General features: G+C 42.6%; 1 protein-coding gene across 4 annotated transcripts in view; it reads left to right on the top strand.

The window, feature by feature from the left end:
• The first annotated feature begins 2,103 nt into the window (after positions 1–2,103).
• Positions 2,104–15,153, top strand: part of PRELID2 (PRELI domain containing 2) — a 63,659-nt gene continuing 50,609 nt past the window's right edge. Inside the window, exons 1-3 of one of the 4 annotated variants that reach the window (XM_074313723.1) lie at positions 2,104–2,569; positions 12,395–12,452; positions 14,901–14,974. In XM_074313723.1, the coding sequence (XP_074169824.1) occupies positions 2,495–2,569; positions 12,395–12,452; positions 14,901–14,974 (207 nt within the window). In that variant the 5' untranslated portion in view covers positions 2,104–2,494. The remainder of the gene's footprint in view (positions 2,570–12,394; positions 12,453–14,900; positions 14,975–15,153) is intronic. The other 3 variants (XR_012489811.1, XM_074313722.1, XM_019739133.2) reach the window with 3 other exon arrangements.

Below are 15,153 nucleotides of genomic sequence, written 5' to 3'. Positions count from 1 at the left end.
TGATGCAAGAAAGTGTGTGTGTGTGGGGTGGTGATATTGCTAGAGACATACCCTTGAACAAGAAAGAAGACAAGGAACTTTTAGTGATGCGGTAGAGCTGTGTAAGAGAGAAAAAAGTTTCCCTGGATGCTCTTTGGGTCCCTGGCGGGGTCTGAAGTTAAACTGACAAAGACATTAACAGGAGAAAAGCATACACATTTATTTACTATAAGTTTCATGTGACAGGGAACCTTAAGAAGAAATGAAGATCTGAAGAAATGGTTAAACCTGAGTGTTTTTATGCTGGGTTTGATGAAGCGTGGACAGTCGTGTAGAAATAGGACAGAACAAAGACGATGAGGTAAGTATAGGAAACTGGGGGAGACTTGGTAAGACCTTTCTGTTCAGATTCCTCCTGGTGAAGCCTCCATCCTGGAGATAAGGATGTTCCTTTCCTCCTGGAATAGAGGGCACCTCCTACCCCAGTGTCCTATGACCAGCTTCAGGGGAGATGGGAGGGGAGGGTCAGAGAACCAGGTTTTACCATTTTTCTCAAACCCCTTCAGCTTAAAATATTCAGTCTACCGCAGTGTGATATTTTGCAGTACTATGTTCTGAACACCGTCAGCTGGTTGTTAAGTACAGCTATTGTTACATTTTATAAATTTACAGTGAAAGAAACTATATTAAAGAGGGCAATGGGTATTCAGAACTCATCCCGTCCTAACTATGTTGCTACCTTTGCCATAGTTTATGTTCTTGTGGTTCTGTCTACTGTATGTGGATAGTGCAAATGCCACAGCATGGAGCGCTCCTGTGCTTCTCTTCCCAGCTCCTCCAGTGACATCACATTGGTAGTTTGAACTTGGCCATAGTGGGAATATTTATAGCACAGTAATTGCAAGCATGAGAGATCAGGGCCTTGTTTTGGTTTGATTTTTTAAAGGAGAGCTGTTTGTTTACCACTGGCCAGCCCACTGCTGGATTCAGTGCACAAGTGGAGAGACTGGCCCTAAATGAAGTGCTGACAGTTCATCCACAAGATGAGGAGAGAAGGTGGGGCATGTGGACAGGTGGGAGGGTAGGTGTTGTAGAGAGACCTAGTTTCCTAAATGAAAAAGGAAGCAAGGTAATCACCTGAGAATAAGGCTGGGAAGGGAGGTATTGGAGGTTTGAGGTGAGAGGAGTGTGGGACAGTAAATGGATTAGAGAAATGTAGTGTTTTTTCTGGCACCATGAACAGGCCCCTTGAGGTTAGTGGTCATCAATTAAAAAGAGGTCTGATTCAATGGGTGGGTGTACATTACCACCACCACCACCCCCCTTTACCCTCCGACTCCGTCTCTTTCAGCAGCTTGGGTGACAGAGTGAGTGAGTGCACAGCTAGATTTATCCAAGGCTTCGCTTTTGCTGCACCAGTATGATTGTGTGTCAGCGGCAAGTGCGATTATACAATTATAAATGTAAAAGTCACCACCAGACAGACCTTCCTTATACATCCTAGCTAAAATCATGCCCTACCCCCTGTAACTAAATCCATTATTGAGTTTATTTTCCTATTTTCTTTATTGGATGTTAAATCACCTGGCTTACTCATTCTACCTGACAGCAGGAACTGTACTTTATATACCATTGAATCCAATGCCTACCACAGTGCTTGGTACATAGTAGGTGCTCAGTAAATAATGTTGAATAACTTATTTGAATGAATGGATTCACTTGCTCCTTGTAAAATCCGCACAGTGAATAGTACTCAAAATTCTTTTTGAACCCCTTTGTTCCTTGCTCCAAGGTGTTTAACCTTTAAGGACCATAGGAATTTTTGGAGCCAGATATCCTAAGCTACCGTTCTTTACTTCCTGGACACTCCGAGGTGACAGGGGCAATTTTTACTGTACTTGAGACCCAACCTCCAGTCTTGAGAGGCAGCTGCCGGGTCGTGTGAGTTGTTGGCTTTTGTCACAGCAGATGCAGCAACACCGAGGAGGGTTATCTTACAACTTCTCAGCTTGGAGGTGGGTAGTAATATATTTATTACTTTTTTAGTGTTGCCAACACTGGCTTAAGACTTTCTCTGTGGCTCCAGGCCAAGTGATGACACACAAGCCAAAGTCCCAAAGTCTACAGCTCTGGGGTATGGCACGGAGCCTCCCGGGCACACAAATTGAGGTCTGCAGGCGTAGTGGCGGCGGCGGCGGTGCTGGTGGTGCTGGCGGTGGCGGCGATGGCGGGCTGGGGACCCGTCCCTCCCAGGCGCCTCCAGGCGCAGACGGCCGGGGCCCAGCGAGCTCCGGGGGCACCTCCCGCGCCCCGCCGCCCACACAGGACGTTGGCGGAAGTGGGCGGGAGCGCGACCGCCTGTCTGTTTCTGAGAGTGGACAATAAAGTTTCGAAAGTTTGAAAAAGGAGAAAGACAAACCCCCACGCCCCTTTGGCCGCATGGGTGTGGACGTCAGCGTCGGGGGCAGAACTCGGGTGGATCTGCGCTGGGAGAAGGCGTGGCGGGCGCGCGGGGATGGGGGTCACGGTCGACGTGCACCAGGTGTACAAGTACCCCTTCGAGCAGGTGGTCGCCAGCTTCCTCCGAAAGGTACCGGCCCCGCGCTGGCCAGGCCGCGGCTTGGCTTCTCCCGCGCTGTCCGCTGGGCCAGCTGCCTGCGCTCCAGGCGCTTGCTGCCTGCACCTCTCCCCTCTCCTTTCCTCCCTGCTCCCCTCTTCTCCCCTCTCCCCTCTTCTTTCCTCCCCGCGTAAGTCTGCCCCCACCATTTCTCCCTCCCTCCGCCGGTTTCGCCTCCGGGGTGCGCGGGACGAGGGTGGAGGTGGATTTCCTCGAAGGCTCCCCCTGTGGCGGGAGGGAGAGGCTCCGTGCGGAGCATCACGTTCACACCCTGTGCCAGCTGGAGGGAGAGACTTGTGGGGACAGGCACAGGGAACCCAAGTTCTGGCGCCCTGTTGAGGTTGTACACGACTTGCCGATCTTTCTTACAAGTTGGTGGGAGGCATTGAAGCCATCATCCTACTTTATTCAGCATTATTTTTCTACCGCCGTCCCACTTTCTCTTTTTTTAAACAGCTGTGGGAATTTGGGCAGATTGCTTACCCTCTCTGGGCCTTGGTTTTGTAATCTGTGAAACGGGGAAAACAATAGCATCGGCTCAAAGGGTTTGTTGTGAGGAGTCAAGGGAGGTAATTCACGTCAAGTGCTTATCGCAGGGACTGATGCTTAGTACGTCCTGTAAAATGTTATTGTTGTTGTTTGTACCGCTATAACCGAGCACCCTCGCCTCGGTACTCAGTGGCCCTCTTTCTCCCGAGGGCTCTGCCTAGGACTGTGGCTTCTGGTAATGGGAGACTGGGAAATTTCAAAAGCACCCAGGCCTGGGAGGTGGGACCCCTGCTCTGGCTCTGCTTTTAATGAGTTCACGTGATGACCTTGGTCAAAGGTCATTTTCTCTACAGGCCTCAATTATCTGCATCTGAGCTGAGTGTTGTACTGGATCTTTTAGGTTCCTCTTCAGCTTTCACATTCTTAAGCAGGATCTGCAAGAATTTGCATGAACAGTAGCCACCAGGCTGTGTGCTCCATATGCCACCTGGAAGCCAAACTAAGGGAGGTGACTTTTTCTCTTTAGAGATTTGTAAGTGATAAGACCTGACTTCCGTTAGAGCAGGTGACACAGTTGGGGGCCCAGGTCACAGAGGAGTGAATAGTTGGCTGGTGAATACGGTGTTGCCATGGAGGCCTTTTTTGGGGAGGAGTGTCAGCTTGTTAAATGTTCCCTCATCTCCAGTATTTAGCATAGTGCCTTGCATCTACAAGATGCTCAGTAAAAATCTGATGAATGAATAAATGAATGAAACATGAATTATGGATCTGGTGTAGGCTTTGTCTTAGGCCAGTCTTCTGGGCCCAAAAGAGAAACAACCCCATTTTTTTGTTAGGACTGGCACTTGGAAGGGTGGATTTTCTAATGCCACTGCGATAGCACTTTACATGAATTATCTCACTTGACTCCTCACAACAAACCCTTTGGGTTGATACTATTGTTTTCCCCATTTCACAGATTACAAAACTAAGGCCCAGAGAGGGTTAGCAATCTGCCCAAATTCCCACAGCTGTTTAAAAAAAGAGAAATTGGAAAGGTGGATTTTCCACCGTTCGTTTGGGAAGCCTTTCTGCATTGTTCTCCCCAGGAAGTGATCTCTGCCTTGTCAGACCTAGAGGGGCACTTTGTCTAGCTATCTTCTACAGTGTTGGATAGTTCCTTTTGCAGTTGTCTTTTACCCTCATTAGACTGTAAGCGTCTTCAGGGCAGGACTCATCCTGCAGAAATAAAAGAACGTAGCACAACACCAAGCTCTCGTTTAGAGAGTCCTTGGCACGTGCTAAGACATCTGAGCTAAATGCTTTTCTTTCATTCAACAGGTGTTTAGAGATGCTTTTCTTTTGTGTCCCAGGCTCTGTGCTAGGTGCTAGGGCACCACAGGTAGACCCTTGTCTCATGGAGTTGATGGTCTCTATGAGTGACAGTGACATTAATAAATGATCAACAAATGAGCACATGATTTCAGTTGATGATGTGTATTTACACAGGGAAAGTTCATGGTGCTGTGACTGAATACAGCAGGGAGGCTGGCTAACGTCCGTGAGGGTGGCCATTTGGAAAGGCTTCCTTGAAATAGTGGTGTTTGTGAAATGATGGCTGAAGCCTGAATAGGCGTTTCCTAGGCAAGAAGGGAGAAGGGAGGAAGTGCTTTCATACATTATCATGTTTACTTCTCCCAGCAGCTTTAGGAAGTAAAGATTGATGTCCACTTCATGGTCTGGAGAAACTGAGGTTCAGAGAAGTTTAAGCAACTGTTGTTCCAAATTCCCACAGCTAGCAGGTGGGAGAGCCAGGATTTCAACACATCTGAATCCCGAGCCCACACCCCTATTCACCAGGCTGTGCTGTCCTGCACAGAATAGGAACTCAGATGGTTGCAGTCATCCCTCTGTAGGGGGATTGGTTTCAGGACCCCTCACCTCGGATATGCAAATCTTGGGATGCTCAAGGTCCTTATATAAAATGGCATGGTATTTGCATATAACCTATATTTGCATATAAGCCACAGCAGCAGATGCCTACACGTCATTTCATTCATGTGGATTCAGCATAGAGCTCAGCGTGTGTGGCAAATTCAAGTGGTGCTTATTGGAACTCTCTGGGGATTTCATTTTTTTTCTAATATTTTCAATCCATAGTTGGTTGGGTCCAGAGGACTGATTGTATTGAGGGAATAAAATGTTTCAGAATCAACTTTGCTGTGCTCTTCATCCAATCTCAATTTCCCTTTTGTCCAGTCTTCTCTCAGGGTTATTCATTTGGCTAGACTTATTGTGCCTGGCATAAGGGCATAGCTTTGCTGTGTGACAGGGAGAGAAAATACAGTGTTTCAGCTATCTATTGCTGTGTAACAAATCACCCCTGTGATTTAGTGGCTTATACCAATGATAAAATTTTAATGCTCACGATTCTGTGGTTGACTTTTTATGTGCCATGTGTTATAAACTGAGGTCACCTACATACCTGCATTTAGTTAGGATCTGGAAGAATTCTTAAAGATACTTAGTCAAGTGCCTGGCACATAGTAAATAAAGACTAAGGAGGACATTTTGGAAGATAGGGGTAGGGAAAGGGGATGAGAACATTTATAGAAAAGGCCTAGTGATGGGACAGTGCTAACACTATGGATGACATTACACTTCCATGTTTCCTTTTCAAAACCAGTCTTCACAGATCGCTGGGTGGGGCTATGTGACTATTTCTAAAATAGCAACAAATCCACGTGCTGTGAGAATTTTTGTCTTACTTTGTTTAAAGCCATGAGCTGGAAGTCAGTAGACCTGGATTCCAGTCAGAACTTGTGTGAATTAGAAAGAGGCATCATCTTGGGATTCTAGTCCATAAGCTCACAGTAAATGGGGCTAGTGGAAAGTAACTGGGACTGTTTATGCAAATTAGAAAAAGTTGCTCTTTCCTCTAGCTGGCTGTAGCTCTGTGCCCACAGGCTTCTCTTGATTTGGAGCTCTTGTGCAGTGAGCAGCCTGCACAACTGTATAAGACAACCCGACTCTTAATTTCTCATCTGTGAATGCCATGTACCCCACCTATCTCCCAGGATTGTTGTGAAGATCAAATGTGTAACAATTCGACAAGTATAAGCTTTTTATAAGCCTGAACTAGTAAGAATGATCTTTTTGGCAAGATACACTTTTATGTTTCTTCTAGTCTTTATGTAGGTTTTTGAAAGGAAAGCACTTGGCAGAAGGGACGATCATATGAGGATCTCTGGGAAGTATTTAATGTGATTTTGCACAATGGTATGTTTGAAGCCTCTCCAGCACTGAGGGAGTTCTATTTTAAATAGAGTCTACTGATCTATGGCTTTCGGTATGTTAGGACTTGCCTTCCAAGTTATAATATACTACTATTTTTAAAACCTGAGGAATGTTTGCTCTTCTTACACCTGCCTGTTGGATACCACAGACAGAATATTAGCTACATGCTTTCAAAGCTAAGTGGCACCTTGAAAACAAACACTACAACACTCTTTGTTCATGGAATATGTACAGTGTTTCTCAATGAACTCTTCCTGGAGGAATACAGTGAAACCCAAAATGGTTTATTCATCGGATGCTAAATTGTACTTTCCATGAACTACAGTGTCAATGCACTTGACAGTGGATTTTGTTTTCTTTCTTTGCCTGACAAAGAGAACACAAAGTTGCGTAGATGAGTGTAGCAGTCTAGAGCTCACTCCTCTCCGGAAGCATGCATGAGTCGGTTTAATGGGCTTGCCTTTCTTAAGAAGTCTTCGAAGATTTTTTAAATTTCGCCTACCTGAAACTTAACGTCATTAAAAAGGACCCAGAGAGCAGTTGTGGTGATTGGGTTTTCTTGTTTATTCTCAAATGAGGCCAGAGGATTTATAATTTTCCTTTCCATAGAGTTGTTCAGGTTGATTTTTCTTTTTATGCTATAGGCAAAAGAGTCATTGTGAATAGAGCGTAAGTTTCATAGACAGATTTTGTCATTTATTCCTGATGTTGCCCATGTACCCAAAGAGATACTGGAACATAGTAGGTACTCAACAGATCACTGTTGAATGAATGAATGAAATATACTCTTCTGTAATTCAGACCGAAACTGTGGGGTTCAGTAACATGTCTTTACTTTGGGTATTGTAATAAAATGGACAGAGTAAGATAATTTTTTTGCTTCAACACAGTGGCCTCGGGTGTTATTTATTCTAGCCAGGAGCCTGGCGTGATGAACAAAATGGTTTGAGTGTTTACCCTTAAACTCATAAAGGAGATTTATGAATGACTATTTCCATTTAGAGTAGAAAGTTGATTGGGTAATTAATAACATTTCCATTTCTGATCCTATTATCTCTTCCCCCTTGCAAATCTGACGTTTACATGTCTAGAACATATGTCCCTGCAGAGATCCTGAAATATTTGGGGTGAACCCACATTTCCAAAATAAATGATTTGACATATGATAAGGGCTATTTTTCTTTTGGCTCACACTGTAATAGTGTTTCTTCACTTTTATCTTCCTGTCCTCAATTCTACTAGAAGATTAGGCACGGATTGAAGGAGGATGGTACCGATGTGAAGAAATGGGCTCTGACATCAGATGGGGGGGAGGCAGACAGAGCACGTCTAGCTACCCTGTTTTCCCGAAAATAAGACCTAGTTGGACAGTCAGCTCTAATGCGTCTTTTGGAGCAAAAATTAGTATAAGATCCGGTCTTAAATATTATATTATATACGACCATATAGTATAGTAAAATAAGACCGGGTCTTATATTAATTTTTGCTCCAAAAGACACATTAGAGCTGATTGTCTGGTTAGGTCTTATTTTTGGTGAAACACGGTATGTGAGTTTAGGCAAGTCAGTTCATTTTTCTATGAGTCTATTTACAAAACAATAATAACTGTCCTCTAGAGTTGTTGGGGGCAATAAATTGGGTGACACACGTAGTTGCATATAATATCCATATCTTAATGTTGGCATATAGTAGGTGCTTTACAAGTACTTGTTAAAAATCATAATAGTAATACAATAATAGTTTATTACATTTGTTCCATGCACCTGAAAATAAAAAGCCAAGAGAAGTAGTCTGCAGAAATCTTTACTAACCTGGAGCAATATAGGGGGAAGTGAGCGTGAATCAAGGTGTGCATTTGAATTATGACTTATTTTACAAGTGTCATTTAAATAACATTCAAACATATTTGGTAACTTCCATGTACATGTTTGGAAGAAGCCAGAGTTGCAAAGATTCCCTTAATGCTTACAAAGCAGCTAGGTTACTATGCCAGACTTATTTCAGGTCCTCTTTGCTGGACTAATCATACAGCCACTTCCTTGTACTCTCTTGGATTGTGCTATTTGGAAGTTGGTAAACAATGACTCCTATGGAGGTCATTGAGTCTTTCTCTGGGGTGGGGCTGGGGGTGCGGTTAGGGAGTATGTTATGAAAGACAGACATTGACTTTTGAGCTTTTTGGAAAGTTGATATTTTAATAACTCCTAGCTCTCTCAAGAGTAGGCTTTATGAAAGCTTATATATATTTTTCTCCTGTATGTACGAAAGGTGAAAACCATATCTTCATGAAGCTCCTCCCACAATATGTTGAATGTTACCCCTATAATTAGATGGGTTCAGTTTCTTGGCCTCTCACTTTCTGTAGCCGTGTCTTTGTTTTCATGTATATTTTGTTTTTTACCCACTTTTTTTTTTTTTTTGGTAGTTTTTGGCCTCTTACCTTTTAATATGTAAAAAATAAATGAAAGCAAGATATATGAGAATGTAGGAGAGTCTACTACATTCTACTCTTGTTAGACTGTTTCATACATATAATATATACAGTGATTATTTGCAGTAGTTCTGTATCTTGGGGAAAGGGAAAGGAGTTAGTTTATACATTCTGTGATGAAAGTAAAAATCGTAACTTCAAAATTAAGTCAAATAAACCTTAAAAAATAATCCATAAGTCACCCAGAAAAGATGGCAAGGATGAGAAATGTACACAGCCTGGGAAGTAATTCTTCTGCCACTGTAGTTGTGACCCAGTGAGTCAAGTCCAAGGACGACAAAGGGTTTTGGAAGGTAGGTATCTGGGTCATCAGAGCACTTTGCTTCCAGGAGAGTCCCTAGTGTGGCGTGGGGGCTGAAAAATCCCAGTGTGACCCTGCTTGTGTGCAGGCGTTATGCCATCGTATTTTAAACACAAAAGACTCCTATCTTAACAATCATTAATAGGTTTACTGCTGCTTGTCACGCAGCACCCTGCGTGGGCACAGTAGGTGCTCACTAAGTCTTTCATGGGCTTGCTCCTGACCTAGCTTCATCAGTTCCACGGTCAGACTGTTTGAAAAGATGTCCAGAAAAGCCTGGTCACCTGCTTTCTGTCTTCTCAAATTGGCATTACTGGTGGTGACCCTCTCTGAGCAGTCTTCCCTCCCTCCACCCCTTCTTATCTGACTTCAGATGAAGTTTTGTGAATTAAATCATAAATATTTGTTACAAGATGGTGTCAGATCATTTCAAGTAATGCCAGGTAGGGGGAGCCTCAGCACAATAAATCCTTCATTTAACAAAGTTCAAACATTTGCCTTTTATGTCATGGTATTTAGCTATTGTAAATAAACCTGTAATTTTCCCATTCTCATATGGAAGCGAGGCTCATGTCTACCCATCTCCATAAGTAGCTGCGTAGGAAAATGACTTGAATCTTGCAGATGGTTTTACTAGAGTGAATAGTTCAGGATGTCTTGTGTTTGGCTAATAGAACTTCCATGTTACTTTTGGTATTTACAAGCGTTGTCTAGTGGGTGATCCTGAAGTATTTTACATTGGCTCTTTTCCACAATTTCCCATCCCCCTGTTGTGCTTTAGTCGGTGTGTATGTATGTATGTGTATGTATGTATGTATGTATGTATGTATGTATGGAGATAGATATATACATATGTATAGAAAGTTTCCTCAACTAACAGGTGAACTAAGAGACTACAATTTTGTTTGTTTCGTGACTATGTCTCAGTGCCTGGAACGGTGCCTGATATTGTAGGTACTCAAAAAAATTTTGAATGAAGAATAGAGTTTTTGACTATTATTTAAACTGATGTAATAAACCCTTTTATTTAATAAACAAATATTACCGTTATGTGAAAGTGCGAAGTTTCTGAGCTTATATATACTCTTTAGGAATTTCACTGATAGTGAGGTAATCAGAACTGGGAAACCGGGATCCCTGTCCGTCTCTGGTCAGTACATATCCAAGTTCTTTCATAATTTAGTTCAGTAATCTTACAACTTTCATTGTATTTACAATAGTCCATCAGGATGTATTGATGAATATAAAATAAGCAAACTAGGGCTGTAGTAAAGGAAACGCTTTCATTTTACCTTAGTGTGAAAGTTCTAGTACACACACACACACACACACACACACACACACAGTTCCGGGCATCTGTGTGAGTCTTGAGTATTTCCTTCGCTTCAAGGGTGCTGTGTAAGAGGCCCCTTGCTAAGGAACAGAACAGCTCAACCTGAACATCTGTAATGTACAGCATCTTCAAGAAATACTAATACTTCAAGAAGGCTAAACTTCAAGAAAGCAGTTGTTATTGTGAACATTTCTTTCTGGAGCAAAAAGGAGTGAATGAATGCCTACTTAGAAAGCCATGTTTTTGACTAGTTATCAAGATTGCAGTTGCCAGGGTGGCCGTGTGAATGACAGTTTATGGGGGTGCGATGAGGTGTGAAGCTGCTGAGAACTAAGATTGGTCTTTACAGATCGGTTCCTTAATGAAATAAGGTTTATTCTCCAAATTGATCGCTGAGGTCAGTGAGGTTTATCTTCCAAGTCATTCATTCATTCAACGGGTACGTATTGAGTGGCCACTGTGTGTCAGACGCTGTGCTAGGGGGTAGAGATACAGGAATGACCGAAATAGGCAATGTTCTTTCTCTCATAGAGCCTGTGTTCTAATCCAGTGTCTTTTGGGGCCACAAATATGTGTAAGAATGTGTGAAAGTGAAGGACCCATTTCCCTGAAATTCAGTCAGGGGGTCAGTCAGTCAACCTCTTACACACACACACGTGCACACAACTGTGGAGTGTGGCAGGTCCACACTCAGTGACTTTTATATCCCATTTCCTGGGGTTCAGAAGACTTAGAGCTCAAGTTTGCCAAGTGGAGGCCTCTCTTTTCCCCCTCAGCCTCTTCACTGCTCTCACCTCTCCCTTAGCACCGTATGATGTTTTGGATAAGACTGCCTGTAATTTTTTTCAGATTTGGTCCCATGATGAAGCAGTAAACCTCTGGGAAAGAGCCCAGGAGCGCTCCGCAGGCCTGGGTCAGCAGCCACCCTGTCCTATGGCTTTGAGGAGGTCACTTCTGCTTGCTTAGTCTCTCTTTTTGCATCTGAGCAACGGAAAAGGTTGAATTTGAGTAACTCGGAGGTGATTTGAGCTTAGGTTAGGTGTACAGGCTTTGAAGGCAACAGAGAGTATCTGTGGGTAAATCATACTCTCGGCGCTCCTTAGCTGGGTGATTTTGAGCAAATGACTCACTTCATCTGAGCCTTATTTCTCACAGGTGAAATGGAAAAAAAAAACCCAGTATGTATCTCATGGAATCATTCTTAGAATTAAACTGAAATAAAGTATGTAAATTGCCTAGAACAAAAAATGGTAGCTATTATCAGCCTGGTTTCATCCAAATTGTCTTTCAGGGGAATTTAATCAATAAAGTATTTCTCGAGTACCTGGCATAGACTACTTCTGTGATTATACTCCTGCGATGCTAACTGAGCCAGCAGGCAATGGTGTGGGATAATAGTGAAGGCATTCACTCTGTGTTAGGCTGGTTTGATTTCCTGGCTCTACCACTAACTAGCTGGGTGACCGTAAGCTCGCTGACCTTTTTTCAGTTTCATTTCTGAAAGATGGGATAATATCACATGACCCAGTCACAACAGAGAGGCTGGTAGGAGATTTAAACAAGATTGTGCAAATAAAGCGTTTCACCACAAAAAACACTGTTGATTTTAATAAGGCTGGTTCAGTATTAATAGTATTATTTATTAATTAGTTTAACCTAACCTCTCCCTCTGCACCGAGGGTTAGGTTGGGTCTAAAGACCTTTCCCCTAGATTTCAATCAGGTCTAACTGATGGTAGCATCTCACTTATCTAGGCTGACATTGTAAAATTAAGACCCTTGATGGAAAACTGGCCTTAGGTGTTGCTTGGAAGATATTTACTGCTCCTGCAAATAAGTGTGGTTACTATGAAATAAATCACTTTGGTAAAAGATGGATGGTAATTATTCTTTATGTGTTTTCTTTTAGTATCCCAACCCCATGGATAAAAATGTCATCTGTGTGAAAACTGTGGAGGAAAAACAAGGTAAGTTCTCTGAATATACCTTACGTCAGTGATGATCATCAAGTGATACTGTTTTTGTAAAGATGTGTGTGTTTGTGTGTATGTGGCCCAGTATGTTTTAAACAGGTATATGTCTGCATTTGAGGTGCCTGATAGAAAAGAGCACCCAGCATTTACAGGAATTGAAGCCTTGCCTAATATGCTCTTGTTAACTTTCTCAGTTAATGATTGATGACAATTGTAACAGCTTACATTTTGGAGCACTTAATATGTGCCAGGAACTTTTTCTTTTATTAATTAGTTTAATCTACAGAACAATGTATGGGGTAGGTATTATTACTCCTATTTAATGAATGAAGAGACGAAGGCACAGAGAGGTTAAACAACTTACCCAAGGTCACATGGCTACATCCCTATAATATATTCATGTATAATTTTTTTTTTTTAAAGATTTTATTGGGGAAGAGGAACAGGACTTTATTGGGGAGCAGTGTGTACTTCCAGGACTTTTCCAAGTCAAGTTGTTGTCCTTTCAGTCTTAGTTGTGGAGGGTGCAGCTCAGCTCCAGGTCCAGTTGCCATTTATAGTTGCAGGGGGTGCAGCCCACCATCCCTTGCAGGACATGAGGAATTGAACTGGCAACCTTGTGGTTGAGAGGACGCGCTCCAACCAACTGAGCCATCCGGGAGGCAGCTCAGCTCAAGGTGCCATGTTCGATCTTAGTTGCAGGGGGCGGAGCCCACCATCCCTTGCGGGAGTCGAGGAATTGAACTGGCAACCTTGTGGTTGAGAGCCCACTGGCCCATGTGAGAATCGAACTGGCAGCCTTTGGAGTTAGGAGCATGGAGCTCTAACCGCCTGAGCCACCAGGCCGGCCCCTCATGTATAATTTTATAGATGGCAAAAAAGATGTGAGTAATAGCATGTATGTGAGATGTGGCCTCAAAGTGATTAGATTATGGAGTCATAACTATACTTAATATGGTTCAGTATTGACTAGAGAAGAGGTTGGCAAATTATGCTTGTGCTGTCTCTTCTTGTAAATAAAGTTTTATTGGCACACAGCAATGCCCATTTGTGTATATATTACCTATGGCTGCCTCCTTGTGACAACTGCAGAGTTGAGTTGTTGCAGCAGAGACTGTATGGCTCACAAAACCTAAAATATTTACCATCTGGCTCTTTACAGAAAATGTTTACCGACCCCTGGACTAGAACGTAGGAGTCCTCATTGTTCTCTATTATTCACATCTCCTGCGGAAGCATTTTCACTGTCAGAATTTGAACCTGAGAACTGGGCGATGCGGGAAGATGTAATGATGCACATAATCAATGTATGAACATTCAGAGACACCCAGGCCCAGGTCTAACATGTTCTTGAGCCTTCTGAGTAAGCGTATGTGATGCTACTGTTTACGTGACTCTGAGGCCTTCTCTGTGCTTGGTGAACACAAAACTGTCTTTTGCTTGTGAGGATATTCTTTTTGCATTGCCATAATTCTATAAATACATTTAAGAAAACATTTTCTCATGTACCTGCCCTTGGTGTGGGAGAAACTTGTCATTTGTCATCAGAGAAATCTGATTTCGAGTCTTTATTTTGTTGCTATCTGTATGACCTAACTTATTGGAGGCTCAGTTTTTTTTTTTCATCTGTTAAATGGGAAAATAATAATCCTGCTTTTAGGTGGTTGTGAAGATGAAAAGAGAGAGCAATGTGCGCATTCCCAAGTGGTATAGAAACGTTAATTATGCTTTCTGCCATTGACAGGGCACCTTTGCCTTCAGCAGCGGATAATCCATTTTAAGTATGTGTGCTATAAACACTGGAGGAGATAGCCGAAGGAATGCCAATGGACAAAGGAGACGAACCAGTTTCTTCCCCTGTCAACAGCTTCTGAACAGTCAGGGTGTTTGCACCAAGGTTCAGGGCTCCTGTAGCCAGAGCTCTGAGAAACCTTGCAGCAAGAGCATGGCTGAGTCCACAGGGAGTCTGCTCCCCTGTGAAAGAAGAATGTGTCTAATATAATTAATTATAGGTTTAAATTTTGTAGCCAGGAATCTGCTTGAAAATATGTTTGGTGCAGAAGGTGGCAGAATCAGATTCTCCATTTTTGTTGTTGTTGTTAAAACATTCTCTTTGTTGGGGTTGAACAGGAGGCTCGTTGGCCCTTGTCATTGCAATGTTGACATCGATAGTCCATAGCAGTGAACAATTTTTTTATCCTTGACTTTACAATGTGAAGTGTGAGTAGTTTTTTTACCCTTATTCCCCGATTACAGATAAGTACATTTGGAATGATTTGCCCCCAGAAAAGTGGTCAGGGACACAGAGTTTTGAGTTAAACATTTTCTCTAGGAAATCTACATATAGAAAATTGAGATTGACATTAAAAGTTTTATTGACTTTTAAGACATGAGTACATTTTCTTAAATTCTTTTTTGAGTGTAAAAATTTTCTGTTTCTAGATGTGTCAACAGGGATCATCTATAGAAAGAGGATTGCAATCTGTCAGAATGTGGTTCCGGAAATTTTAAGGAAGGTAAATTGATTTCAGAATTCAGCTTTGGTGTAACATTGGGTAATTTTCAAATGGCCATGAAAAGGACATAGTCCAGTGTAAAGGAGTGTTAGAACTTTCCCAGTTCTCTACCTCATAGTCCTTCAGAGGAAGAAAGGTCTGTCATACCCAACCTCAAGTTTTGGCAGATGCCACCAGAG

This window comes from Rhinolophus sinicus, linkage group LG10, assembly GCF_036562045.2.
Source record: "Rhinolophus sinicus isolate RSC01 linkage group LG10, ASM3656204v1, whole genome shotgun sequence".
Classification (NCBI taxonomy): domain Eukaryota; kingdom Metazoa; phylum Chordata; class Mammalia; order Chiroptera; family Rhinolophidae; genus Rhinolophus; species Rhinolophus sinicus.
Note: the sequence above shows the minus strand (reverse complement) of the source record. Positions and strands in the feature narration are given on the sequence as shown.